This window comes from Sarcophilus harrisii, chromosome 4 (assembly GCF_902635505.1).
Source record: "Sarcophilus harrisii chromosome 4, mSarHar1.11, whole genome shotgun sequence".
Taxonomy (NCBI): Eukaryota; Metazoa; Chordata; class Mammalia; order Dasyuromorphia; family Dasyuridae; genus Sarcophilus; species Sarcophilus harrisii.
The window spans coordinates 60,132,263-60,160,004 of record NC_045429.1 but is presented as its reverse complement, the minus strand read 5'-3'; the positions used below and the strand labels follow the sequence as shown (position 1 = coordinate 60,160,004).

General features: G+C 34.4%; 1 protein-coding gene and 1 long non-coding RNA gene across 8 annotated transcripts in view; one reads left to right on the top strand and one right to left on the bottom strand.

Moving 5' to 3' along the window:
* Positions 1-258: 258 nt before the first annotated feature.
* Positions 259-27,742, bottom strand: part of DNM3 (dynamin 3) — a 565,331-nt gene continuing 537,847 nt past the window's right edge. For 5 of the 7 annotated variants that reach the window (XM_031936888.1, XM_031936886.1, XM_031936889.1 and 2 more), the window contains one exon: positions 8,080-13,300. In XM_031936888.1, coding sequence (XP_031792748.1) covers positions 13,231-13,300 — 70 coding nt within the window. In that variant the 3' untranslated portion in view covers positions 8,080-13,230. Of the gene's footprint in view, positions 437-1,095; positions 1,170-2,144; positions 2,227-8,079; positions 13,301-27,742 lie in introns of those variants that run through there. The other 2 variants (XM_031936892.1, XM_031936891.1) reach the window with 2 other exon arrangements.
* LOC116419061 lies at positions 2,110-13,217 on the top strand. The gene is made up of 3 exons (XR_004229284.1): positions 2,110-2,180; positions 7,216-7,376; positions 12,859-13,217. It is a non-coding gene; the product is annotated as an uncharacterized LOC116419061 (long non-coding RNA).

Below are 27,742 nucleotides of genomic sequence, written 5' to 3'. Positions count from 1 at the left end.
AGACTGAAGGCTGCAGCAGGGCAGAGGCATCTGTTGTGCTCTGGATGCCCCATTGTACTGATCATCAGGTCAGTAACTTTAAAATAATCCTGAATGTTTTACCTTCATAGTTCTGGGTTGTGCAGAATAGGAAAAAATGTGTTTAAAACATTTAGGGTGATTTCCAAATGGATATTTTTGAAAAGAACAGACCAGAAGAAATTCACATTTATGTTTTTATATTTTAATTGAAGGGATGTAACTAACTTAGGAATGACATGATGATATGGGAATGGCATATAATAATATTGCTTATAAATGTAACAAATTAAGAGATTGGACTCAAGGTGAAGGGAAGGGCAGGAGTACATTCTGTCCTAGATGGTGCATCAATTTAGTCATCTCCAGGTTAGAGTAAGTTTGGACTGACCTCCCTTTTCTCGTGCTTCTACTTTTCCTAGTAATCAAAAAACATGAAGTATTAGAAAATAATTTTTATCAATAGAAAGAGGGAATTATTCTAATAGTTCATATAGAATTTCTAGGTACAAAGAAAAAAAGGCTTTGTAGCTTCTGATTGGAGTACATTCAAAGATAGTTTTACATAGGAAAAGAAAATATAACTGGAAGCTAGGTGGTATGGTGGATAGAACACCAGGCCCTGAAGCATGTAGACCAGAGTTCAAATCTGGATTCAAATACTCACAAACTATGTGACCCTGGGCAAGTCACTTAACCTTGATTTACCTCAGTTTCCTTATCTGTGAAATGAGCTAGAAAAGGAAACAGCCAGGCACTCTAGTATCTTTGCCAAGATCACTCTAAATGAGATCACAGTCAGATGCTACTTCAACAACAACAAAATACTTGTACATCTAAGAGTAAGCTTCACATTTTTGTCTTGTCCATAGATTTAGAACTGGAAGGGCCACAAAGACCCAAATAAGCAATTCCATAGTTTTGCAAATGAAGAAACTGACATCCAGGAGGTTCAAGTGTCTTGCCCAGAGTCACAGGCAGCAGAGTCAGGCTAGGATTTGGACCAACTCCCTCTGACTATTTTATCATGCTGATGCTTCTAGGTCTACAGTATTGAAGTTTGTATGCTCCACTTACCCAGAGTTATTCAGGAATTGGGAACTTTTTGCTTTCATAGCTAGTATATTAAAGCCTTCCTCATGGAGCGGCATCTGTAGGATGAATGTGATCAGAGTGATTTTTAAAGTTGGGACCCCTTCAATGAAGGTGCTCAGTCCTGCAGATAAAGGGTAGTTTCTTTGATTCTAATTTAGATCATATAAAGTTTCACAAAACAAAGCTGTAAATTGTATCTAAAACCATTGTGAATCATGGAAAATTCATATCTTATATATATCTTTAGATCTTATATATGATCTCCTATATTCCATTAAGAGTCACATCATTTCCAATTCAGTTTTCCAAATAGTTATTTTTTTAAAAGTTAAGAAAAAAATTCATATTTTCTCTCTTTTGAAATCTATCTCCTAGATTCTCTTTTTTCTAAAATATTATTGTCACTTAACAAAGATCATGTCTTTTCTCAAAGTGACAGTATCCCTTAGTTTGTTCTAGCCTAGACTCTGGATAACATTTCTTTGTTTTGCAATTGCAAATTGAGTTTGGAAGACTTTGTGTGATTCACACTTCCTGTTTCTTTCATGATCTCACATATTTTATCTCCTACTGTGAGAGTTTAGGAAAAGGTAGACATAATAGTTCTTATTTATGGGATTTCCAGAGGCTTGATTGAAATAATCCAGACTGTTGTGATTCTTCTCAACAATTTTTATTTAATCTTTTTGTTTTTTATTGGATGGCACTTTAAGAGATCTTTTCCCACTGCCAGAATGTCTTAGATCAGCACACTTTAGTTCATCAATCATGTTCTGTATTCTCTTTTATATCTCCACACTTATTAAACTTGTTCAGATCATTTCTGTTCATTCTTCCTCTTAATTAGTTAGCATTTCAATAAACCATACTTTCCATTTAAACTTCTCCATTTAGCAAAGGAAACAACAGACACATTTAATTTATTTATATAGAATAAATTTTTGGTGTTTTATTGTAGACAGTGATCAAAAATAAATTTTTTTTCTGTACATGCAGCATACAATGCCAATGAAAGCTGTTTTCAATACCATGATATAAATGCTGTTGGATATAAAAGGAGATGAATGGTGAGTGTGTTAGGATGGTCGTCCTGGAACTGCAGGAGGGGGCCGCCTGAAGGAAAATAAACAAAATGACAACAAAAAAAGAAAAACACAGACGAGGAGGGAGAAAACAGGGTTTAAATACTAAAATATTTGAATGGTAACATGCAAAAAAAATATCCCACAAAGTTAGTCACATTCAAGCCAGGCACAAACAAGCAGGAGTGGGGATGAAGGTGGGGGTGGGAAAAGGAATAATAAGGCATGGCAAGAGTTAATAATGGTTTCAACAGTAGGTTTTGCTGGCCATCACCTGGACTAGCTATGTAGAACCTACATTATGCAGAGGTTCAGTAATCCACATCCATATTTCAACTTCAAAGAAACCTGAAATTTTACATGTATGCATAGTCCCACTAATGCAGAGATCACAATTCTTTTACATCTTAATAGATGATCACATGAGTTGATTTGGCCCCAAATATCTTTTATCTGGTGGCCTCCTTGGTAATGTTGAGCCTCTGTACACTTAGCTTGCCTGGTCTTTAGATTATCCTCCATTTAGCCCAGAGTAAAGCCTCTCCAGCTTCTTAAGTTTGTCTCTTGCTAAGACAGCTTTTAGGATTACTTTCATACCATGAAAATCACTACAGTGAGAATTTTCATGGGGGTATCAAAGAGTGAGAGAATGAAACCCATAATCACATTTCAGAGGAATTTTAGGTAGCACTAGAAATCTTTATGATTAGATCATGGAGTCCCTGGGATATTTCCAGGGATCTTAAAAATGCAGTGACTGCTCTTAAAACAAAGGGAAAAAACCCTAATGCTATAGAATATGTTCAATTATTCTTTGGAAGAAACAGAGGGGAAGGTGGGGATACAACTTATTAGTTGTATGATATTGGCTTCTGGGTCTCAGTTTCCTCATTTGTTTAATGAAAAAGTTGGACTAAAAGGTTTCTAAGGATTTTTCCAGTTCTAGTGTTTTGTGATTCTGCTAGAAGAAATGAACAAAAATTGAATTGGAAGACTCCTAAAAAGGTTGAGAAAAATCGCTACTATTTATCTCAGGGTAAAATGTTGGAAAAATGGGAATTTTTGTGATTCCTTTTAGGATGAGGATGACTTGGAAAGATTTGAGTTTGGTTCCTGGGGAGTCTAGGAGGTCAGATCTGGGGCTTCAGTTGAAGTTTTTAATCTGTTGTGGTAAAAAAAAAAAAAAAAAAAAAAAAAAAAAAGTTCTTTTTGTCTCTCCACAGAGATCTGGAATCTTGATATGGATTGGGTAAAGGTCAAGAGTGTCACTCATTCTAGCTCTTGCCTGTGATATTTTCTAGGCATATCTGAAGATATGTTGCTTAATCTAGATAATCTAATATAAGCCTTCCTTTGATCCTGTAGTTCTTCAATATAATGTAGGTCTTCTTTTCTGATGCCAGCTTGGGTACACATTCACTTCTGGTTTGTTCCAGCTTACTTTTGCACAAACACTTCATGGAAGGGACTTTCTTCTGTGAGAGGTTCATAGGTAAAGCTCAATGATTAGATCATTTATGAACTTTCTCTCTCTCTGTCTCTGTCTCTGTCTCTGTCTCTCTCTCTCTCTCTCTCTCTCTGTGTGTGTGTGTGTGTGTGTGTGTGTGTATGTGTCTAATATCAGAAGATCCACTATTAGGTGATAAACTTTTTTTGGCTGCAATTACTCATGACAATGACTAAGATGTGGAGAGAGTCATTAACTCTTCATCAGTGGAGGACATCTCCCTAATAGTGAAATCTCAGATCATTAGGAGAATTGAAGGTTAAAAAATAATTAGATTTTCAGAACTGGAGGATACCTCAGAAGTCATCTAGTCCAATCCATACCTGAACAAAAGTACTTTCTATGACATAACACTCTCTTACTTGAGAGAAGAAACCCACTATTCTCTGATATATCCCTAGAGAGTTTGCAACATCAACCCATTGCTTCTAGTTCTGGTTTCTGGGCACAAGAAAAACAAGTATGTGACAAACCTTCAGATACTTGAAGACAGGTATCATGGAGGTGGCGAGGATGATTATGATGATATTTCATCAAAGTCTTTTCTTCTTCAGGCTAAACATTCCCAGTTCCTCCAATTTATCTTCTTATGATATGATTTCCAGGCCCTTTATTATCCTAAAAATACTTCTCTAGATATGAATTTATCTATATCTTCCCTAAAATGTTGGATCCAGCATTGAACAAATGTTATTTGACCTCCTTAGATCTGGACACTATGCCTTTCTTTATGTAGTCTAAGCTAGCATGTTGACCATTCCTCCAGTTTTGTATCATCTTCAGATTTGTTAAGTATGGAATCCACACCTTTATTCTAGTCATTAATAACATATTAAGTAGTGAAAGACCAAGCATTTAGGAGCTCTCCTACTTATTTACAAGATCAAAAGTTTGATATTGTTACATAGCCTTTCTATTATAAGGGATCTGTTAGTCTTTAGTTTCAGAGATTCCAGTAATGGGTATCCCTGGTGTTTTGATGAAGGATGTATAATTAAATTCATGTTGGAGTCAGCCAGATTTATTACCAAAACAGAAAGTAGAAACTATTTTTGAGTTTTAATGGGTCTGGTGAACAAATATTGTCTCAGTATGGTGGAGAGGTGAAACATTATATTGAGCAACAGGGCTGTTATGTCAAAGGAACATTTTCTAGCACATACCAAAACACTATAATGCTTGGGAATGGTTGAATGAATTAACCTATAAACAGAACTGGAAGCTATAGATGTCAGTGATGGAGAGGCAAGAATGTGTGTGTGTAAAGTATCAAATAAAAATTGATTTTGAGGAAAGATTCATTTTGAGTAAGGATTTCCTAATGACTCCTTACTTTTTCTGCATTTTGATTTCTTGCCATCCTCCCTGACTACCAAAGAAAACACTATGGTATTTGATAGAGCTATCACGGCTCCCTTCAGTTTTGTTTGTTTGTTTATTTTGTCATTCATTTCCCAGAATCTTCAATGTGTTTAGTTGTTTTTGGATGCTGAAAACCAAAAACTAGGATGGGATAACTAGGATTTTCCCACAGGATAAAAAAAAAAAAAACTGCAGGTATGTTTCTTTCTTGGCCCATGGAATGACTAAGGGAGCTCTGGTTCTGGCTCTATCTTAACTACCATGTCCCTACCTTCCATTTCCCTATGGGGTTCGTCAGTGTATCCTGACCTTATAGATTCCCCTAATGTCAAATGTAACTATATCACGAAAGTTCTTTTTTCTTGGGGACCAACTTCCATCTCACTGTCTCACTATCGAGCCTAATTCCTATATCCCTGTCTCCTCTCTTGGATTGTCCAGTAGGACTGCACATTTGGAGGTTGCCTAGTGCTACTAGAATCCCTACCCCTATTCACTTTTAACTGGCAGCATCATCTCCATGCCTTTACCTTCAACTTCATCTTTTGGGGACTGCCCAGTTGAATGGACCCAATAGGGAAAGATTACATTGTATTTCTCCTTCATTCCTTCCTTGTGTCTTCTGCCTTCCCCATTTTCCTCCCTAGAGCTTGCCAGGCCAGAGTGTATTCAATAGGGATGAACTATCTTTTCATGTCTAATTCCTCCACATACTATGCATTGTCCAATATATCTTCCCATCAGAGTTACCATCAATCCCAACTGCTACATCTTGTCAATGGTTTTCTTGCATGAATATATTGCCATCTGACTTTGATGGACAATCCTCTGCATCTCCATATTTCTTCATCCAAATTTTTCCCCAGGTACCTAATTATGCCAATGACTATGCCTATCTGTAAGTGGAAAAGGACTGAATTATAAATTTAGATTAATGGTTGGAGGATTAATCTGGAGAAGATTTGCTAGGAAGATGCCATCAGTCTTCAAAGATATGGAGGATTATAATATGAAGGAGGGGTTTTACTTGTTCTGTTTGACCCCAGTGGGCAGAACTGGAAGCAATGGAAAGACAATGCAAAGAGATGAATTTAGGGAAAGAAAAAAGTTCCTAATCATTTTTCTCTAATTTAAATCCTTCATAATTTAAAAGTATAATGGAATACTTTGGGAGATAGTAGTTTCCCCATTCACTGATCTTTAAGCAAGAATCCAGTGACCATTCATCAGGAGATGGAGGTTAGACTTGAAAGTTGATCTCAAGATCCCTTTGAAGTATGAGATTTTTGTTATCTGACTATATCTTGCTCACATCCAATCCAGAATTCCATTAAAGATTGGCCTTGAGCTCTTATATATTTTTCCATGAGCCAGTGGAATAGCCATTGTCTGTGGCTGAGCTCTCTGTGCATATCTTAAACTATTTGGGTGATACTGTGAAGGAATTATCTGAAATGGCCTTAAGAGTTATAAGACAAGGAACATGTTGTGGTGCTGGGAAAGAGATCAAGCATTCCTTTTAAATATAGCATGTCAGGTCAATTTCTCAAAATAGATGGGCTTTAAATGTCCACTAAAGGAGAAAAACAAACCTTCAATGATTAAAATGAAACAGGTGTTTCCATGCCAACCATTTTCAGATAAAATTATTTTTCAGATACAAAGAGATAAACTTCCTAAATGGCAACCATAACTTGATTTAATGTAGCTTACTACAGTAGAAGCTCTCTTGAGCACACTGATAAAATTCATTTAAAGAGTACAAAAAGTGGTGAGATATTTATAAAAACCTCCTTATGTGGCATTAACATCTCTATGTTCACATAAGGTTCAGCGTTTATATGAATGCATGAGGAATTAACACAATAATCTACCTGATCCCTGTCTCCCCCAACTCCATCACTAGGAAATGAATATTCTCTGTAGAAGAATATTCTTCTAGCTCCTTATAGTCTATTTTTGTATGCCCAACATAAGAATGGAAGAAGCAAACTTAGTCTAAGAATTCTAAGAACAAACTACATTTGACACTTAATGCTTTTCAGGACAGAATTATGGGCTGTAGAAGAGGCAGTGCAGTCAAAGGAAACAATTCTAAATAGAGAATCGGGGGACATAATAACCTAGATTTGCTGCTTAATATCTTTACAGTCACAGTTGCATCACTTAAAGTCTCTGGGACTCTGTTTTTGAAACACTGAAATGAGTTGTTGGTGACCTCTAAGAACTCTTCCAACTTTTAAAACTATGACCTTGATGTAAAACGCTGTGTGGATCCTTCCATTAGACTGAAGAATTCCTAGAGGTGGAGTGTGAGTATTCCATCTCATTTATTCCTTGAATGTTGTTGGAACAAAATAGAAAGAAGTATTTTACCACATAGAGAGCATAGAGAAGCCACATACATAAATATATTGAGGTCATCTCCTACGTGAGAGGCTCAGTGATTTTCTATGTGAAACTATTTTTTTGGTCCAATTGGAATACATACTTTCACCTACTAATATTGTTTCTTGTGAATCTTTTTTGTTTGTGTGTTTCCAAGACACATAAGGATAAAATATCCTTTTTTATTTTATCTTATTTCTTGATAGGTATTGCATTAGACTCTCCAGTTGTGTGTCTATACACACACACGCACATATTTACACACACACACATATATATACACATAGATACCTGCATATATATTCTAAATATACACATATATGTATATTTAGCATAGAGCAGCAATTAAAAAAAAACTCCTAAAGTAATGGAGCAATCTTTCTCAGTTTCTTACCTCTGATTCATTTTACCTAGCTCCTTTAGAAAGCTTTAAAGCCCAAATCTATGACTATGCTATAACATTTTGGTATTAATCGCTTTGACTGTTTTTGGCTGATTTAGCTGGAGCCTGGGTTCTTTGAACAAAAAGAAAAAAGGAAAAAAAGACATTCCTAGGAATCTTTGGCTTTCATCAAAATGCAAAGACACAATTTACCATGGCATTAAGAAAAGAATGAAGAAGAGCAGTCCTTCAAATGTTGTAATTTATTTCAGGTTCAGAAATACAACTTCACAATTTTCACAAGTGCATATGACCTTCAAAAATGACACAACAGGCTTTAGGAACTTGCTGCAAATAACCCGTCCATTTCCAGGTTCGGGTATCAATGCTAGGAGATCACTAACCTTCCTGGCAGGTCAGTGGGACCTATTCTGGCTCAGATTAATAATTAGAGAATCAACAGAGAGAACCAAATTTTGCTAATATCTGAACACTGTTCTTTATAAAAAAAATGTTTAGATGGTTCTGAAAAGGAGAGAGAAAAGAAACATAGACAACACAAATAAAACAGGCTGGTAACACTGAGTAAGTCAAAAATCAAATAACAGTGGTAGACTTTCTGGATGGGAGGAGCCATTCTTATCAGATCGCCTGCAGACAAAGCAAGAGGGAAGACAGGCAGAATAATATTCATTTATGACAAGAGTCTATCCTATTACACAGAGAGCAAGATGTAAGTATTCCTAAGCTAAATTTTTAAACCAATAACAAATCAATAATAATAACAATAATAATCAAACGGTTGAACCTTATGTAAAACACCAGACCAGAGAGGTGAGAAGTCTCACCAATACACCAGTATGAAGATAATAGGACAAACAAAAAAATCTTTCACTTCACTTCTTCCATTTCTCTGTCTCTCTCTGTCTCTCTGTCTCTCTCTCTCTCCCTCCCTCCCTCCCTCTCTCTCTCTCTCTCTTTTCTGTCTCTCTACACACACACTTACATATATACAAATATATAATTACACAATACAAGATATACACCAAAGTAGTGTTAAAGTTTGCATATAGAGCACCACATACTTTACAACAAATCAACCAGCCAGGGTGACAAAATTGATTCAGTAGCCATATAACGAGAAAGGCTTTTTTGGGGGTAAAAAGTCAGATTCTATGTGGTTGAATGAGCTAGTATTCTTTTCTCTAGGATTATTCAGGATCACCAACATTTAAAATACTACTCATAGCAGGCATGCCTCTCCTGCTCTAATTTCATAGTGGGGATCTTAAATTATTTTCTTCTACTGAGTTCTATAATTTCAAAATGTGGTGCTTGGACACTTTGCATAACACTAAGGAAATTTTTGGATGATTTTCAAATAATACTAAATGCCAAATGTAATAATAGTAGGTTAATAAATTTGAAAAGGATTTTTTCCTTCAGGTTTCCATCAAATTTATTTTGAAAAGCCTGAATTTTCTTTATTTTGTCACCTCTCTCCATTTTATTCTTGGAAACATATGGCATAGAGAAAACAAGTGTGTGCATCAACTTTTTAGGATCAGTTTCAATGACCCAGAGAGCAGCCTGGATTCCTGATAAGAAACTTTAAAATGTGAGTTTCCAGATCTTGCACATTATGTCCATCTGTTTGAATAAAAAATGTCCAGACAGCACAACTCTGAATTCTAAATTAAATGTCTGTGAATGTTATGTTAACTCATTTGTGCACAGAATACCAAGGTTATTCTCAGAGTTTATGTGTCTCCTCTCAAATGAATACAATTTGGATCAAAAGACTCAAATATTTTATGAGAGATGGTTTTCTGTTAGATAATTGCCATATGTTTCCATAGGTCCTTCATAACTACCTTTTACATTAACAGAGGTTTTTTTTTTTTTTGCAATATCTTTACGAACACCTATACTGGACATATAGATATGTACATCCATACATGTACATACACACACACATATATATGCACACTATACATTTATAAATCATACCCATGCTTGAAACATTTTATCAAATGTTTTATGAACTTCCACAAAACACGTGTACTTACATAAACATGATTCATTATTTACTGTATACAGAGTGACACATGCATAAAAATAGGTTTGTACACATCAGACATCAACATTTATAACATACTGGTATTAGGTCCCTTTTCATATTTGAGAGTTATGGCTACAGTCTACACAGAAGTCTACTTGACTATTTTTATTCTTTAAGTTTAGAAGGCTTAGTCTACCTAAATAGCTCAGGAAACTGTTCATTCTAAGGTTTAGGGTTAGACTTAGTTTCCATCCCAACAAATAGGAAATTGGCTAATAAGCAGATCCTGCTGCCCATCTACCTAATGAAGCACGGCTCAAAGCAATGTTGAGGAGTTAAATGTTTGCTACCGGTTTTTGGAAGTGAAATATACTTGTTGAAAGTGAAGTCTGTTTCAACATTCTGTCCACATCTAATTCAGCTGTTATCAAAACATGTCAGTATGCATGCAGTATTTATCTTGTTTGTGGAAATAAAACTACCTCAAGCCATCGTGTCTACATGTATGCTTTCAGGATTTGCTCTCCTGTGCCAGATATGATAGAGCTGTGATTGTAGGAGTTACAGAGGTTGAGCAGCTAGCTTAAAAGAAAGTTCCATAGGAGGCTAGAGCCAGCATGGTAAACATTTGTACCACACATTCAGGTATATTCCTTTCTTAAGGCCATATGTGCAGGGTGTGCCCCAAAGCAAAAATTCTTCAGAAGTTCAGATTTCCCTTACATCAGCTTCTCTCTTTTGGAAAACATGAGCTCTTTGGGAAATGGGAACAATACTAAAAAACAATTCATATAGCACACATGACTGTCCAAGTCCTCAGGGTGGCTAGAGTCTATTAGAAACATCTTAGAAGTGGGGAAAACACAAAACACAGTACCCCCAAAAAGAGGGCAGTTGTAGCCAAAAGTTTAACTGTGGGGGTATAATCTGGGAGTGAAAGCCAAAGATGACAAATGTATTGTTTATGACTGCATAAGATCAGTGGAAAGAAACTTGAAAAAAATATGCAATTTTCTTTGACATGGTTTGAGACAATTTTAAAATGCACCAGTGGTTATCCACAATATTTTCCTTTAACTTGAAGGAAATTTTTTTTTAAATACAGCAAAATGTAAAACCACATTTTGTACTAAGCCAAACCCCTGAAGTGGGAAGAGTATTAGACAGCTGGTTGCCTTTTTGCCTGTTTAAGATAATGAAAGTGAAGGACAAAAGGAAATCCTAAAATGGAGATTCATATGAAAATGTCGTCTTGTATCCCCTAACTCTGATAAGTTATTTAATATTTTCCACTTTCCTAAGACATATTTTTAAAAAAGAGAATATGGACATTGAACATTCATTTGCAAAGGGAGACTATTTTTTTCAACAAGGAGAAAACAAGAAATGGGAAAATAGTATAGCTAAGGAATAGGTTTTTTTTTCCTACTTTGATCTATAAATCAAACCTAAATATTTGGAAACTATAAAGATGACATGTCCTTGTTACCAAATGCAACTTCATTTGCTGATTACTACCTATAATATTTTATTGTTCAAATTAATGTTGAACATTTATAAAGTTTAATAAGGAAAATACCTTATTCAACCACTGAACTTAGGAAATCCTCTTTTTGAAATTGTTACCCATTGATTAATTTTTTTTAATCTTATACTCTATAACTGCCTGCTTTGGGTATAAATGACAGGAAATTAAAGTTAAACTAACATACAAATCATGTGAACTGCTGTCAAAGCAAAGGATTTTAGTAGGAAAAATCTGATTTACTTATGTATACTATGAGATAGTATCATGTGACACAATTATTATATGAATCTGTTGTCTGAGAATAGCTGATGAAATTCACTTTAGTTTGTAGAGGTTTTCCTCATATCACTTCATATAGTTCTCAGCAGCACAAAACTCAATGCTAAGGATTGAACTATTAATTGATCGTCTTATCTGCCCTTGAAAAAAACAAATTGCAAAGTACCTTAGAAAGGGGAAAAAAAGATTCAGTTCTTTTAAGTTCTTTAAGACTAACTTTTGTTTCATATCTGAATGTTCTGAGTGTTTCTTCTGAAGCCTCAGGGTACTGAGTGACCTTAAATTGGATCTGGGAGCTAGGTGATTTTAAAAGTGTTAGTTTCTTCTTCACACCACAGCACACCTATGTTGACAGGTTCTCAGTTGCATAACCCATCCTTTAACAGGTGGCTACTTTTAATAAGCTCCAAGCTTTATTAAGAATGGTATGAACAACCAAAGATCGACATTTCACTATGGAAAATGGATAAAACAAATGCTTAATTAAGGGAATAACAAATTAATGTGGAATGCTTGCCTCCACCAAAACATTCAAGATAATAATCAGAAAATGGAGTCAATGTGAATGAACTGAAGTCACAAAACTGTCTTCAAAGTATGCAGTTGGTCAGTCCACTCATTTCACAGCGGCAAAAGGACTTGCTTTCAGGGACTCAGACTCATTTTGTATTAGTTTCCTTCCTGCCTTACTTCAAATCATGGCAGCCATCACTGGTATGTGGATATTAATACTTATGTGAAAGAAGAAAGACTGTTTCTCAGACACTATGACAGATGTGGTGTTTTGCTTCACTTTTAAATTCTGAAATTAATCTGCTATGCCCACTGACTGATTAATGAAGAACAAGCTTTGATTCACAGTTGTACATGAAGCAAAACAAATCAGTAGAAGGAAAAGGTCTTTATATTATGCAATGCAATGAGTTTTCTTTAGCAAAGCACCTTATAAATTTTGAAAGCTTTGACTCCTAAGAAATCATAATGAAACCACTTCTCAGCAGGACTGTGAAAGGAAGGAGAGGGTAAAGGAATCTGAGTATGTAATTACAGAGCAGGCAGCAGCTTTAATAACAGACAACTGAATTCCTCTTACCCTAATTAGAATTTATGGAAAGAAGTATGTGTTGCATAATATTACTATTCTTTATTACACAGGAATGCTCCTTAATGGAAAAGCATCATTAAAGCAAGTTGGTCTTAAATTTGGAAAGGCCAAGTTCAGTCATAAGCAGGTAAAATATATATTCTCTAAGTTCTTGTTTCTTTATATAGGACTGCACCCCAAACCCTGCCCATGTGAAGATTCTATAAGGTCAGTCATTTTCATGGGTTGAAGCATTATGGACCTTCCCCAAAGATTGGAAATGCCACAGGCAATGGAGAATGAATGATGAAAGTATTAGTAAAACTGGTTACTTGCCTACAGATGTCCACACATGCGACTACTCATGATTTATTGCAACAGTTATCAAGTTAGTTGGTTTCATATAATTCGTTAGCAATTAGTTGCCATGCCAGAAATTTCACTTAGTCTAAGAGGGAAGATTCTAATGGACGAATTATAGTGGGACGAGTTGGTGATGGAGGTGGTCTCCGGCTACAAAGAGAGAAAAACAAAGGTAAAGAGACAAGTAGAAACATCTAGCATGAAATTGTAATTTTTCTGGAACAATGAGAAAGTGAAAACATAAGCATGCATATTTTCATAAATGCTAAGTGGGAAAAGTTTCAGTTCATTACATGTAAAATATATCAGCATCTCATTAATCCAGCACTTTAAAGGAATGAGATCTTTCACATGCAGGCATCTTCCAAAATATAACCGAAATGTTACACTTTTTACCATCACAGTGGGCATGCTTTTAATTCTTTTGATAATTATCTCTCTTAGGTACATTATATTTCCTTCCTAGAGTATATTAAAAATAGTTTTACTTCTTTTTTGAGGTTACCATTTCTTTAAATGAATTATGCCTTGAGGGGCTACAGAGTCACATAAGGTTCATTGTCCCTACCTTAAATGATTCTGGAATCTCCATTTTAATTCTTTAAAAAAAAAATCTTGGTTTTATTTGTTTCCTCCTTAATTGTCAGCTCCACTTTCTTACTCCTTTTAAGTTGATTCTTCTAGCTGGGATGGAAAACTAAATAACCAAGTTTTGTTTTTTTGTTTTTTTTTTTTTGGAATAACCTAAAGTAAGAAACAAATGGTCTTGGAGTAAAGACCTAAGAATTTCTCCTGTGGATAAAGTACATAGACTTTTTGCCCTTATCTTGGATATTCTTTGTTTTTAACAGTGTTTCCAATAGAAGAGGCTATGATCAGTGAGGTGCATATTTTGGGGTATTACTAAACCTAAAAAGCTCAACATGATTATTTATTCCAGATTATTGTGATAATGTCTTCCCTGGTCCCATGATTCATTTTTTTTAAACAGGACACTCTCGATTATAATATTTGTACAAATACTGTGAACATTGCCTGGCATATAGCAGACAAATTCTCATTCCCTTTCCCTTTCCTTTCATCTTTACTGGGAATGGGTTTAACCTTACTCATTATTATGTGCATGTTATCTAGGCTACTATTGATATTTTGTAATTGACACAAATTTAACAAATTATATGTTAATTTTAGTTTTGATAAGAGCTTCCACTTTTTATTTCAAAATGACCATAGAATTCACTTGCAAATTGGAACATCTCTTGATCGCAGCAAGGACATCATTAAGACTATTTGCTTGCTGAACAAGTATCACAAACCAATTCTAGATCAAGCTACACAAAATGTGTTGTCCTCTCTTGAAGGTAAAGAGTGGAAAAAGAGATCCCATTGAGACTGTAATAAGAGGTGTGTGTGTGTGTGTGTGTGTGTGTGTACAAGAAGAGCTCTCTGTTGACTCACTATGATGTAGCTTCCTATTTTAACTAATTATTCCTGTTTAAGCCCTGTTATTTGTATATTGCTAAAGAATTATAAGTATTGTCATCCTCTGTATTTGGTGTCCTTAATGCTCTAAGTGATTGTCCTGATTGTGCTAGGGGTTGGAAAGTAGAAAAAAAATCATTTAGAAAAGAAGTATAAAGTGTTCCCACATTGCACCACAGAATGGAATACACCATTGGGACCCAATGACCAAAGAATGTTTTAGATCTTTGTGATGTGAGTATAACCCATTTCTCCATCACTAGTGCCAGTAAGATGCCAGTTAGGCTCTAAATGGGAATTGTACTATGGGGGGCCATCAGTGGATCTGGTATAATGGAAAAATCCTGGCTCAGAACAGAAATTCCTGAAATGTTCATGTCTTAGTTCTGTCCCTTATTTAGGTGATTGTTCATTCATAATTCACTCATTTTTCTGAACCTTAGCCATCATCAACTGTAAAAATGCAAATGATAATACTTAACTATCTTCTCTTTTTTTTTTTTTTAAAATTTAATAGCCTTTTATTTACAGGATATATGCATGGGTAACTTTACAGCATTAACAATTGCCAAACCTCTTGTTCCAATTTTTCACCTCTTACCCCCCCAACCCCCTCCCCTAGATGGCAGGATGACCAGTAGATGTTAAATATATTAAAATATAAATTAGATACACAATAAGTATACCTGACCAAAACGTTATTTTGCTGTAGAAAAAGAATCAGACTCTGAAATATTGTACAATTAGCTTGTGAAGGAAATCAAAAATGCAGGTGTGCATAAATATAGGGATTGGGAATTCAATGTAATGGTTTTTAGTCATCTCCCAGAGTTCTTTTTCTGGGCATAGCTAGTTCAGTTCATTACTGCTCCATTAGAAATGATTTGGTTGATCTCGTTGCTGAGGATGGCCTGGTCCATCAGAACTGGTCATCATATAGTATTGTTGTTGAAGTATATAATGATCTCCTGGTCCTGCTCATTTCACTCAGCATCAGTTCATGTAAGTCTCTCCAGGCCTTTCTGAAATTATCCTGTTGGTCATTTCTTACAGAACTTAACTATCTTCTCTTACTAAGGAAAGCTATATAAATGTGAATAATAACAATGATAAAGATAGTAATAGTAATTGCTGGAACTAAATACATAAAAGGATATTTAAATTGACAATAAAAAGTATTTTTCCTCTTTTTGTCATTTAATAAAACTGATAAGCTTTTACTAAGCAATATCAATTAGTTAATTTGACTAGGAAAACAAGACCTCTTTTGGAGTTGACCATGATTAATTAGAAATATTTGTGATTTCTTTTAATCATTTAAATCCATGACTCCTAACTTATACTCCATATATTAAAAACAACTTTCTCTTCTTTGTTCATAATTAAAGTTTTAAAATGGGTCTTTTAAAAACGGATCTTTTAAAAATGGATGTCCTAAAGATTTGTATCATTATTATCTACTTAGATGATAAACCTCTAGAGCTTGGTTTCTTATCTTAGGTTCTGTGAATGTACTTAAAATTTTTTTTGATAACTATACCTAAATGTAACTAGTTTCATTAGAAATATAATAATTATAAGGGTTTTATAGAAGGGATGCACCAGACTGTCAAAGGGATAACACGAAACAGATTGAGAATTCTTGATCCAGAGGATCAGAGTAATTTTCATTTTTAGAAGGATGTTGACAAGTTGGAGATTTTAGAGAAGTGTGATTAGGACAGCTGGAGGAATAGAAGCTATTTTATGATGATTCATTGGAGAAAATGAGACTGTTCACTCTAGAGAATGGAAAACTGAAGACATGATCCCTATGTTTAAATATTTAAAGGACTTCTGTGTAGGAAAAGAGTTTGAATTTATTTAGTGTAGTTTCAGCAAGCAGAAGAATCAACACATGTGCATTATAATGACATATCAGCATCTCATTAATCCAGCACTTTAAAGGAATGAGATCTTTCATATGCAGGCATCTTCCAAAATATAACTGAAACTTTACACTTTTTAAAAAAAATTTATTTTATTTTATTTCAAAATTAAGAACTTCCTAATAATTGAAGCCATCCAACAGTTGAATGGTGAATTCCCAGTCACTGATGGTATTTAAGCAGAGGCAGGATAATCCCTTCTCAGTAAATTACAAATGATTAATTTATCATCTAGGAGTTTGATTTAGATGAGTTTTAAATTTTTTAACTTTGTCATTCTATAAATTTTTTATTGTTTTAAATGGTCTATGTGCAGTCAGTTGTTTTAAAATGATTTTAACTTTTGATTTATATTGTGAAATATATTTATGATAATTTTAGAAAGAATATTATTGAATTTAATCTGATTATATGCATTTAAACATGGAATTTACTATATCTCTTGCTTTATATCTACATATATAGTCTCTCTGAAACCTGGTTCCCATCTTCCTTTCCAAGATTTTGCAACTAACTAACTTTATGATTTTGGACATTGCTTGATCTTTCTTGATTTCTTCATTGGTAAAATGAAAGGAATTGAACAAGATAGTCTCTAAACTTCCTTGTAGTCCTGATACTTTATGATTCAGCAATTTGGAACAGGGCCAGATGTCACTGAGTAATAGGATGATGTAATCAAAATAGTGGATAAATATAATTACGGTTACTATGTGTAGAATTATGAATAGGTGAATACTATAAAATCAATAACTAGTAGGTTACATGAAGTGACAAGGGCTTGAGTGGTCCAGCTACATAAGTGATGGGCATGTTCAATTAATGTTGTGGAGAAGAAAGAGGCTTAACTTATCAATAGCCAATATCATTGGATATGAAAAAAAAATTGAAAAGATAGCATAATGGCATTGACTAAAGCAGGGGACATTTAAGGAAAGAAAGAATTTTGACCAAAAAGATAAATAAAACTTTAACACTTTCTCTCAAACTGGTTAATATTGACACTAGACATATAAACTACAATACTAGAACAGTGACATGTATTGTTAGGTTCTTAATAAAAGTCACATTGAATTGAATCTCTGAATCATGTTCTAGTTCCCAGTTTTATAGGAACAAAATGAATTATAAATATGAATATTTTGTAACCAAATAACCTGAATCTACAATTGTTTTATAGAAAAATAATAACAAAATATCCAACTTTAAAATATTAGTATATTTCTATCTCAGATCTCATCAGAATACAATATAAAATGAATACTAATTTATTAAAAACATGATTTGAAGAGGTTTTAATGGGAGAGAAGATTGGGCTAAAACTATTAAGATGAAATTTTATATGGATAAATATGAAATCTTATACTTGGTTCAAATAATCAAGTTAATAAATGAATGTATGACTAGATAGCAGTTCATTTGAAAAAAAAAGCTAGGATTTTTAGTGGACTGCAAGTTTAGTATCAGTACACAGTGGTAGCCAAAGTAATATCAGATGGCAGTAAGGCAGGCAGTAAGGCACTCTAACTTCCCTGGAGAGATCCCATGAAAAGAACTATTTAATTCTGGGGGTCAAAAATGATGCTAATAAGCTAGAGAATATTGAGAGAAGGGCTAACCAGGAAAGTGAAGAACCTTCATGACTTATGAGGACCTGTGGAGGAAATGGAATATTTAGCCTGGAGAAGAGGAGACTTATGGAGATAAGAAAGCAATTCTGTTGTGAAGGGTGATTGAGTGCATGGAAGAGAGATTAGATTTTATTCTGCTTGATCTCACATAGTAATAGTGGGAACAATGGAAGGGAACAATTAAGACCCCAAATTAGAATAACATAAATTTTAAAAAGTCTTCCTAACAATGATCAGTATCTCAATGTAGAAAAAAGACTGCTTTACGAAGTAGTAGAATCCCTTGCTCACTAAAGATCTTCCAGAAAAGACTGGTTTGCCACATCTCAGGTTCATTGCAGAGGGTGTGCCTGGACAGGTATGGGTGAGACTCAGCAACATCTGAGATCCTCTCTGACTCTGATATTCTGGGACTCGGGGTGAATTTTACTAATACAAAAATGCTAAAATATTCCCTTTGAAGAACCACTAGAAAGAAATAAAGCAAATTCAATTTGGCAGACATTTATTAAGTACCTACTTTGTGACAGACACTATATTAGATGCTGAGGACTTAAGGACAAAAAACCCCCAGTCCTATTCTCAAAGATTTTACATTCTCCCATGGGCAACATGTCAACTAATCAATTAGGAAGAATTTATGGGGACTTACTATAGACTAGGCACGGCACTGGTCTTGTGTTTTATGTGTCTGGTATCCACAGTTAATGTAATAGTCTAGGGAATATGAAGACAAACAAAAATATTCCTTCTCTTCAGGGAACTTACATTTTAATGCAATCATTGCATGTGAACCACTCAGTTTGTACAAGATAGCTAAAACATAGCAGGTATAAGGCAATCTGAGAGGGAAAGGGGTTTATAATAGACACCTTTAGTTGGTAAGATTTGAGTCAAGTTTTGAAGAAAGCAAAGGAAATCAGGAGAAGGAAGGAAAGAGGGAGATCATTCTAGGCTTAGGGAATGGCTAGTGCATGGAAGTAGAGAGATGGCCAACACCTGGAGGAGTCCGACAGAGGGAAGAGCAGGTTCTGAAGAGCGTTAGAGCCAAATGAAGGGGGTTATATTGTTTTTGGAGCTCACTGAGGAGGGGTGACAGGACCTGACCTTGAGAAAAATCACCTTGGAAGCTTGAGGATGGTTTAAATATGGAGAGACTGGGAAATGCATTTGAAGGCTACTGCAATGGCTTGGGTGTGGTGATAGAGGCCTGAATGAGGGCTGTCACTACATGTGAGGAGAAGGGTCTGAAGGCAGAAGTGACAAGATTTAACATAAATGAGAGTGAGGGGTCAAAATGACAGCAAGACTGAATAGGGTCATGGGGAAAGGAAAAGAAGTAGGGGTAAAGATAATGAGTTTGAGATGTGGAGACTGAGCTGCCTTTAGCGCTCTTCAAGCTCCAAAAGGCAATTGGTGATTGCTATTGTAAGTCACAAGGAAGAACTGGATCTACAGATCTAGGAATTCTCCTTGTAGAGATGATAACAAATAAATACAGAATGTCTAAAATACAGAGGCTCAAGAGGGTTGGAAGTATTTGACAACAAAGGGGAGATCAGGAAGGTCCTCAGAGAGAAGGCAGAATTTAATGGAAGGTCTGAATAAAAGGGACTGCAAGAGGCAGAAGTGAGGAGAGAAATACTGCAGACACAGAGGACCACAGCCTGTGTGGACATAGAGTGATGTCTAAGCAGATTAAAGAAGTACATTTCAGGTCAACCATTAATATTTACTTCATTACTTCAGCCTCTAATCTATTTAAAGTGGGTTTTTTTAGTCCACTGCACAACAGAGTTTGTTTTGGGTGGAGCAAAGTTATTAATTTTGCAACAACTGTTCCTCAGTTGCTCTTCTTTGTGATGGGTTTCATTAAGTTACCCTTTTTTTTTTTTTATTGAAATGGAGCATCTTGTATCACTTAGAGTTTATTGAAACACTGTGTGTATGTGGTTGGTTTATAGTTACTATAGGAGAGCCATGCTTCTGCTTTCAAATCAAAGCTTAAAGATGTGAGACCAACATAATGGCCTTACAATTTGTAGCTGCAGGGCTGGGCACTGTATACTATTTTTGCACTCTACCAAATGTCACAAGAAAGGCAAATGCTGCTGCAGGGTGGATGGAACTGTGGATGAATAGAATGGCTTCTCTGGTAAATCAGAAGGATATGTCAGTTTCTTTGTTTCATCCTTTTCTGATTTATGGTGGTAAGAATAGAAGAAGTAAAACATGTCTCCTTCCCCTTGAGGCCATTGACCCACTTTGGTTAAGCTTAGGTAAATCTGGGCTTTTCATGAATATTGGGTCAACTTTACATTAGGACTCTTGCAGGACAAATTCCTCTGGATTTCAGGGAAATTAGCTTGGTTAAATTAGGGGAGATTCAGATTTAAAAAAGATAAAGTAAAAATACTCAGGACAACAAAGATGTGGATCTACAGATCATGATTAATGAATAGTAGATAATATCAGTAGGCTGATAACTTTTTAAAAACATACTGGAAACTGGAAGGGGGCCTTAAGAATTTTTTTAGTTCAATTCCCTCATTTTACAAATAAAGAAACGAAGGTCCATATAAATGAATTTAATTATTCAAAGGCATATAGGTGAGTCAATGGCAGAATTGAGATTTGAATCCAACTCTTCTGACTCCAGATCCAATACTCTTTCCATGTTCTTTAGTATTATGTAGTATGAACAGGGAAGAGAATAGTAGGCCTCTACTTCTTTCAATACTCTTAGAATGGGAAAAGAGTAAGTTTTAAGATGAAAAGTCAATCTCAGCAATATCCTTTTTGCTTGGTAAATATGTCATCTCTGCAGTGATGAAAAAAAAGTGGTAAGTGCTGTAGTCCTGACTTCCTAGAAATGGTGGCTTCAAATTCGCTTTTGTTGTTACTTAAATTCACTTAGAGAAAAGAAAAAGTAAAAGAGGAAAAGGAGGGTATAAGCACAGTTTACTGCAATAGACAGAAAGTTGGACTTTGTGTCAGTAAGATCTAGTTCCTCTTTCTGATACTAGTTGTATGACAGTGATTAAGTTACTTAACATCTGAGACTTAGTTTCCATAGCTGTAATATATAGAGTCTAATTAATAGGGAAATTATGAAAACCTGGCATAAAATTTCACATGTACTCTAGATTTTGGGAAAGCAAATTTTTGAAGATCTCAGAAGAAAGCTAAATAGTATTTTCCATGGACTAAATTTTAAAGTTGCTCCCAAGAGGAGGGGGGATTCTCAAGAATGAAACTGATAAAAAGAAATTTCTCCAGTGAGGAAAAATAGGAGTTGTTTAAAAAGGCAATTGTAGATGTTCAGGAAATGCTCCAACCAAGATTTTTAAAATGTTGTGCTTCACCCAGATAAAACTATATATCTACAAAGATATAGAAATAGATATGTACAGAAAAAGGAAGGATAGGTAATAGAGGATAAATTCAAAAATGTAGCATAGTCCTGTAAAAAGCCAATCAGAATAAACTGAGATTGATGATGAACATCAAGGACAATGGAGAGTTTAAAATTGTTTTTTAGCTATGTTGGGGAAAAGAAGTTTGGAGATAGTTATTGCTTAGGATGGATGGGATCCTGATAACCGACAACAAAAATAAGGAAATCAGTTTCTAATCCATGTTAAAATATTCCTGTCAGTTATACCATAAGTAAACTAAAAGAAAAAACAGTAGTATGAACCTTTGTTAGAGGTTTCAGGAAATTCTAAATAATACTAGCTAGTATTTACATAGGACCTTAAAGTTTGCAAAGCACTTTGTACATATTAGCTCATTTGACCCTCACAACAACCTCCTATGATATTGTTAGTGCCATTTTATAGAGGATAAATCTTAAGTTTGAAAAACCTGACTTAATGAGTAGGAGATGAGAGGGCAAGAGTTAAAGTTAGGTACCAATTTGTCAAAAAAAAGAAAAAGTTATTGGGGCTTGAATGGACAAGCAACTTATTATTAGTAATTCTTGTGACATGGCAAACAAAAGGCTAATGCATCCTTGATTTGTATTGAGAAACTTGGATTGAAGAACAAGGAAATGAGAGGCTTACTATTCTTTTCCCTGTTCATACTACATAATACTAAGTTCAATTATGGGTACCAGTTTTGAAAAATAACCAAAAAACAGGAAAGTAACCAGTGGAAGATAGCCAAGATTATAAAGGCTCTTAAAACCAAGTTATATAAAAAGCATTTGAAGGAATTGGGGGTGTTTAGCCTGGAGAACTGAAGACTTCTTGGGGTTGTAGGAAGGAAATGATAATTGTTTGTCTTCAAATATCTTAAAGTTTCATATGGAAGAGGGAATAAGCTCGTTTTCTTTAGTCCTGAGAGTAACCAGGAGCAAAGAGTAGAAATTATAAAACTAAACTATACTAAACAAACTTTAAAACAATAAAAAAACAGATTTAGTGTTGATGTAGGGAAAAGTTCTTATTAATCAGGCTTGTCCAAAAATTGAATGGTGAGGCATCCCTTATTAAAGTGGAAAATGAATGGCCATATATGAGATTTATTATAATAGGAATTTCTTTTTGCTTATGGATTAGACTGGATGGTCTAGGTCTTTTATAAGAGGCTCTAAATTCTGTAATTCTGTAATATGTGAGAAAATACCTCACATATTTTGGTATGTGGGTGATGTCAGTCTCAAAGAAATATGAAAGAATGATACAGTATAAAGATGACAGCTGCTACTACTCTCATTATTATAAGATAAAGAGTAGAAAGGTAGTGGAAATTCTTAGATTTTAAGAAGTAGTCTTAAATTGTAAATTTAGGTTTAGAATTGTTGAGAATGAGGCTTTATCAAGTTAGCTGTTACTTTATTAGCAATCAGTAGAACTACAACAAATGATATTAACCAATACTATTTGCTTCTAAAAAGATCAATGTAAGCAGAAAATAAGCATGTCTAATATCAAAGGTGAAGTATTACAAATTTTCCTGTGGGGATTGTAAGGATGTAATATCAACTCACCACAAAATTGGTGTAACCCCCTGGAAGAAAATTCTTTATACGGTGTTTCAAAGAAATCCATAAGGGGCAAATTATATTATTAAAGATATACTACAGGCTTCTTTTAGATAACAGAATCGCCTTAGTATTTAATATTTTAAGTTTCATTCAATTTGCCAAAATTTAGATTACTTGCAATTTTTAATGAACTCATGAGAATGTAATTAATAACTTTATTAAACTTGAACTGAGAATATGGAGTGATTGTTTCTGTAGAATTTAAGAGCTATTTTATAGTTTTTACTCTCTATGGTAGGAAAATATTGAATTTCTAGGGACATATCCTTAAGTGATTTGTGAATTAATAGTTACACAATTCAAGGTCACTTTTCAGACTGTCTCTACTTCTTGGGGGATAATGAATTTAACTATTACTATTTGATGTTTAAATAGTACTTCCTCTTAATTTTTTGGAAATGCCTAAAATAGAGCCTGGAACAGAGGAAACATTTAATTAATACTTGATGATTATTAATTGATTGATCTTATTTTCCAACAAGCAAGATTTGGTTAATGGAGTAGAAATGATGAAAATCACAGTGTAACCAATCTATTTAAAAATTTGTGATGAAGAGTTATAGGAAAATTCTTGAGCTATCTAGATTTTGAGAAAATGGATTTCAGAGAAAATATAAGTGAAATTTTAGGGACAAAAATCAAATAGGGGAAATCACTCTTGAATGGATGAAGGAATTATATTAATGAAACTGCAAAGATAAATAATTCCATTGAGAAAGAAAAAAGAGTAGTTTTGTAAAGAATTCAATGAATGAGGACGCACAAGGAATTGATAAATAAACTTAAACTTTCAAAAGGTATGGAGGAATGGAACGAAGGGCAGGCAATAGGTTCAGTACAGAAGAATGGCACCGTCCCATAAGAATTGCATAAAAAATATCAAATTTCAAAATGAGCTGATGCTGGAGAAGAAACCTGAGGACAACAAAAGAGGTTTGGTTGTTTTTCACAATATTGGGGAAAAAGAGGAGGATCAGTAAAGGGATAAGATTAATGCTTATTGTGATAATAGGTGATAGGAAGAAATCTAAACAAATCAACTCTTATTTTGATACTATTTTCTCAGTCAAGGACAAAACAAGGAGTTTTAGATTAGAAAGAATAGAACAAAAATAGCTGAAAGGGAGTTGATAACAGAATAAACAGGAAGATCTAGTTGTCCTTGAGTTCATTTGACCAATTCAAGATAAATTATATTACATGATATTCTGAGATTATTGAGGGAGGCAATGCATGAACTACTGTTGGTGATCTTTGAAAGGTTGTGGAAAATGAGAGATACTACAAGCACAGGAAAGAGCAAGTGTTGACATGATTGTCACAAAAGAAAAGTCAATGAAATCTTCAAAATTTTGAATTTTTATAGAAATTTCAATGTTTGGCAAAATTATGAAATATATAAAGATATATTTGTGACCATCTAGAAAAAGAAGTGATTACAAAGAGCTCACATGGCTTCATAAAAATAAACACATTCTGCTGTTGAGGGGAATGCTATGGATATAACCTCGATTTTTATCAAAGCATTTATCAAAATTTCTCATGTTACTCTTGTGAAAAAGAGAGAGCTATCTATAATATAATATCTTTGTTTAGGAACTATATAGTACAACTATGTGGATTTGGAATTGCTTGAATGGCCAGACTCAATACTTTGATGTCAACTTGGAAGGAAGTCTAAATGCCTCACATATGTGCTTTGCCTTGTGCTATATTTAAACATTTTTTTATTAATGATTTGAATAAACTGGTTAGTTGGGCAACAAATTCTTCTTTCCTTCCCTTCCTTCCTTCCTTCCTTCCTTCCTTCATTTCTTTGTTTCTTCCTTTCTTTCTCTTTCTCTCTTTCTTTCTTCTTTCCTTCCTTCCTTCCTTCCTTCCTTCCTTCCTTCCTTCCTTCCTTCCTTCCTTCCTTCCTTCCTTCCTTCCTTCCTTCCTTTCTTTCTTTCTTTCTTTCTTTCTTTCTTTCTTTCTTTCTTTCTTTCTTTCTTTCTTTCTTTCTTTCTTTCTTTCTTTCTTCTTCTCTCTCTCTCCTTCCCATCCTTCTCTTCTCCCCTCCCTTCATGGGATTAGGCCCATGAATAGTCATTGTAATTATCCAGGTCATTCAGTTAATAAATGGCATAAACAGAACTCAAGTCCCAAGCTTCTGATTCTTAGCCTAGTATTCTTTCCATTTGGTAATTTTGAAAATTACATTGATCAAAAATAGCATTGTTATATTAATCAAAATGGGATTTTGGTTAGAACCAAGTCTTGGAGATTCTTTTCTTTTTTGTTTATTTAATAGTTTATTTTTCCCTAGTTAAATGTAGAACGATTTATTACATTTGTTTTTAAAACTGAGTTCCACATTCTCTTCCTTCCTCCTCATCTCACCCAATTGAGAAGACATATGGGAAGTTAAGCAGATCATTTTCCTAAGTCATATGATGAAAGAAAACATAGACACTCCCCCTCAAAAAAAAACATCAAGAAAAAATAAAGTAAAAAAAGTATGCTTCAATTTATATTCAGACACAATCAGTTCTTTCTCTGGGTATGGATAGCATTTTTTATCATAAGTCCTTCACGGTAGTCTTGGATACTATATTGCTGAGAATATAGCAAGGTCATTCACAGCTGAAAATCCCATAAAATTGCTATTAATTTGTATGCAATACATTTTACTTTAAATGAACTTATGGAGGACTTTCCAGTTTTTCTGAGAGCATCCTACTTATAATTTCTTATAGAACAATAATATTTCATCATAATCAGATACCACAATTAATTCAGTCATTCCCCAATAGATGGGCAAGCCCTCACTTTCCAATTCCTTGCCCTGATGAAAGAGCTGCTATAAATATTTTTGTACATGTAAGTCCTTTCCCTTTTTAAAAAATCTCTTTTGGGATGTATCCCTACTGTGGTATTATTAGGTCAAAGAGTATGCATGATTTTATAGATCTTTAGACATACTTCATATCTTTTGATCATTTATCAATTGGGGAATAGCTCATTTTAAAAATAAATTTGATTCTGTTACTTACACATTTCAGAAATGAGGACTTCATCAGAGAAACTTGCTTCAAAATTATTTCCGTTGTTCCATTCTCTCTTTCCTTTTTCCCTGGCCCTCGTCAAAAGTGTTTTGCTTCTGATCCACTCCCCCCCCCATCCTCGAATATGCCCTCTCTTCTATCACCTTTCTTCCCTCTCTCTCTCTTTTATCCCCCTTCCTCTCCTACTTTCCTTCAGGGTAAGATATGATTTCTATATTGGGGATTATTTTCTAAAGAAATACTATTACTTTCAAAAATTTCCAGCAGGGGGAGTTCTTACATGCATCAGAAGAAATTTTAAAAAGTTTTTCCCCCACAAAGCAAACAGAAAAATAAATAGAAAGGCAGTATGCCTCGCTAGCTGCCATGTCAATGAGTAAATATGTGACTAAGCTCAATTAAATGTTTAATACAAAACCAAGTAATGGTATTGGGTAGAGACAGAATGACCCACATTTTCTCTGCCTCTTTCCGAGTCAAACTAAGAATGGATTTGCTGTGTTGAGCTGTTACCAGGGAGCAAAAGGTTGATTTATGGAGTAGATCTAGAAATATTAGTAATGCTTTTTTTCTCTCTCTGATAATGTTATGATGCATCTAAGTAATTCTTAGTCAGAAAGACTCAACAACAACTTTTGAAAACTAAATTTTCAACATGTGGCAAAGGCACTTCTGAACTCTAGAGAATTCAATTCCATTTTTTCAGTGGCTGGCTGGCTGGCCTCCCCCTTTCTCTTTCTTTCTCTCTGTCTCTGTCTCTTGTCTCTCTGTCTGTCTCTGTCTGTCTCTCTCTCTCTCTTAAAAAGGAAATGCTATGTTTGTAAAAGTTAGTTGTAAAAGGGCAGGGATCATAAGTCCCCAGGGTTATATAAAGAGACTGGAGAAAGAATCAGAGGTTTCTGACTAACAATTATCATCTCAGTCACAAAGAATTCATCAAAAAAAATTGATATCGGTTGTATGAATATAATAGATATTGATGTTTCTTATTAGTTTTCTATTTTTGTACAATTTTGTGAGAGTGAGGTGATGGATTGGTGTATGTAGACAAGAATAGTAATAGTGAGCATGTGATAAATTTTCAACCAGTTTCCTTGTCCTAGACCCAGAGCTCTAACAAGAAGTTAAGATTTTTGTTTTATGTTTTAATAGCACATACACATTTTTAGTTATTATTGTTGTTGTTTTAATAAAAGTGTCTACAAAAACCGTACCAGTTCAGGCACAAAGTCACTAAATAAAGCAAGTCTAGACTGCAAAATCAATGAAAAACATATGGGAGCCTTTTAGGCATCTCCCTTAACAAAAGCTGCCATCATCCTGGAACCATATTCCATAAAATATGCTTTCAGAAAAAACATTGCTGCAATGATCATGGGAGGCCTTTGATGAGGAAATTGTTGGACTTTGGGAAAGAGAAGCTAAAAACATTTATAAATAAAAGGCTTTCATTT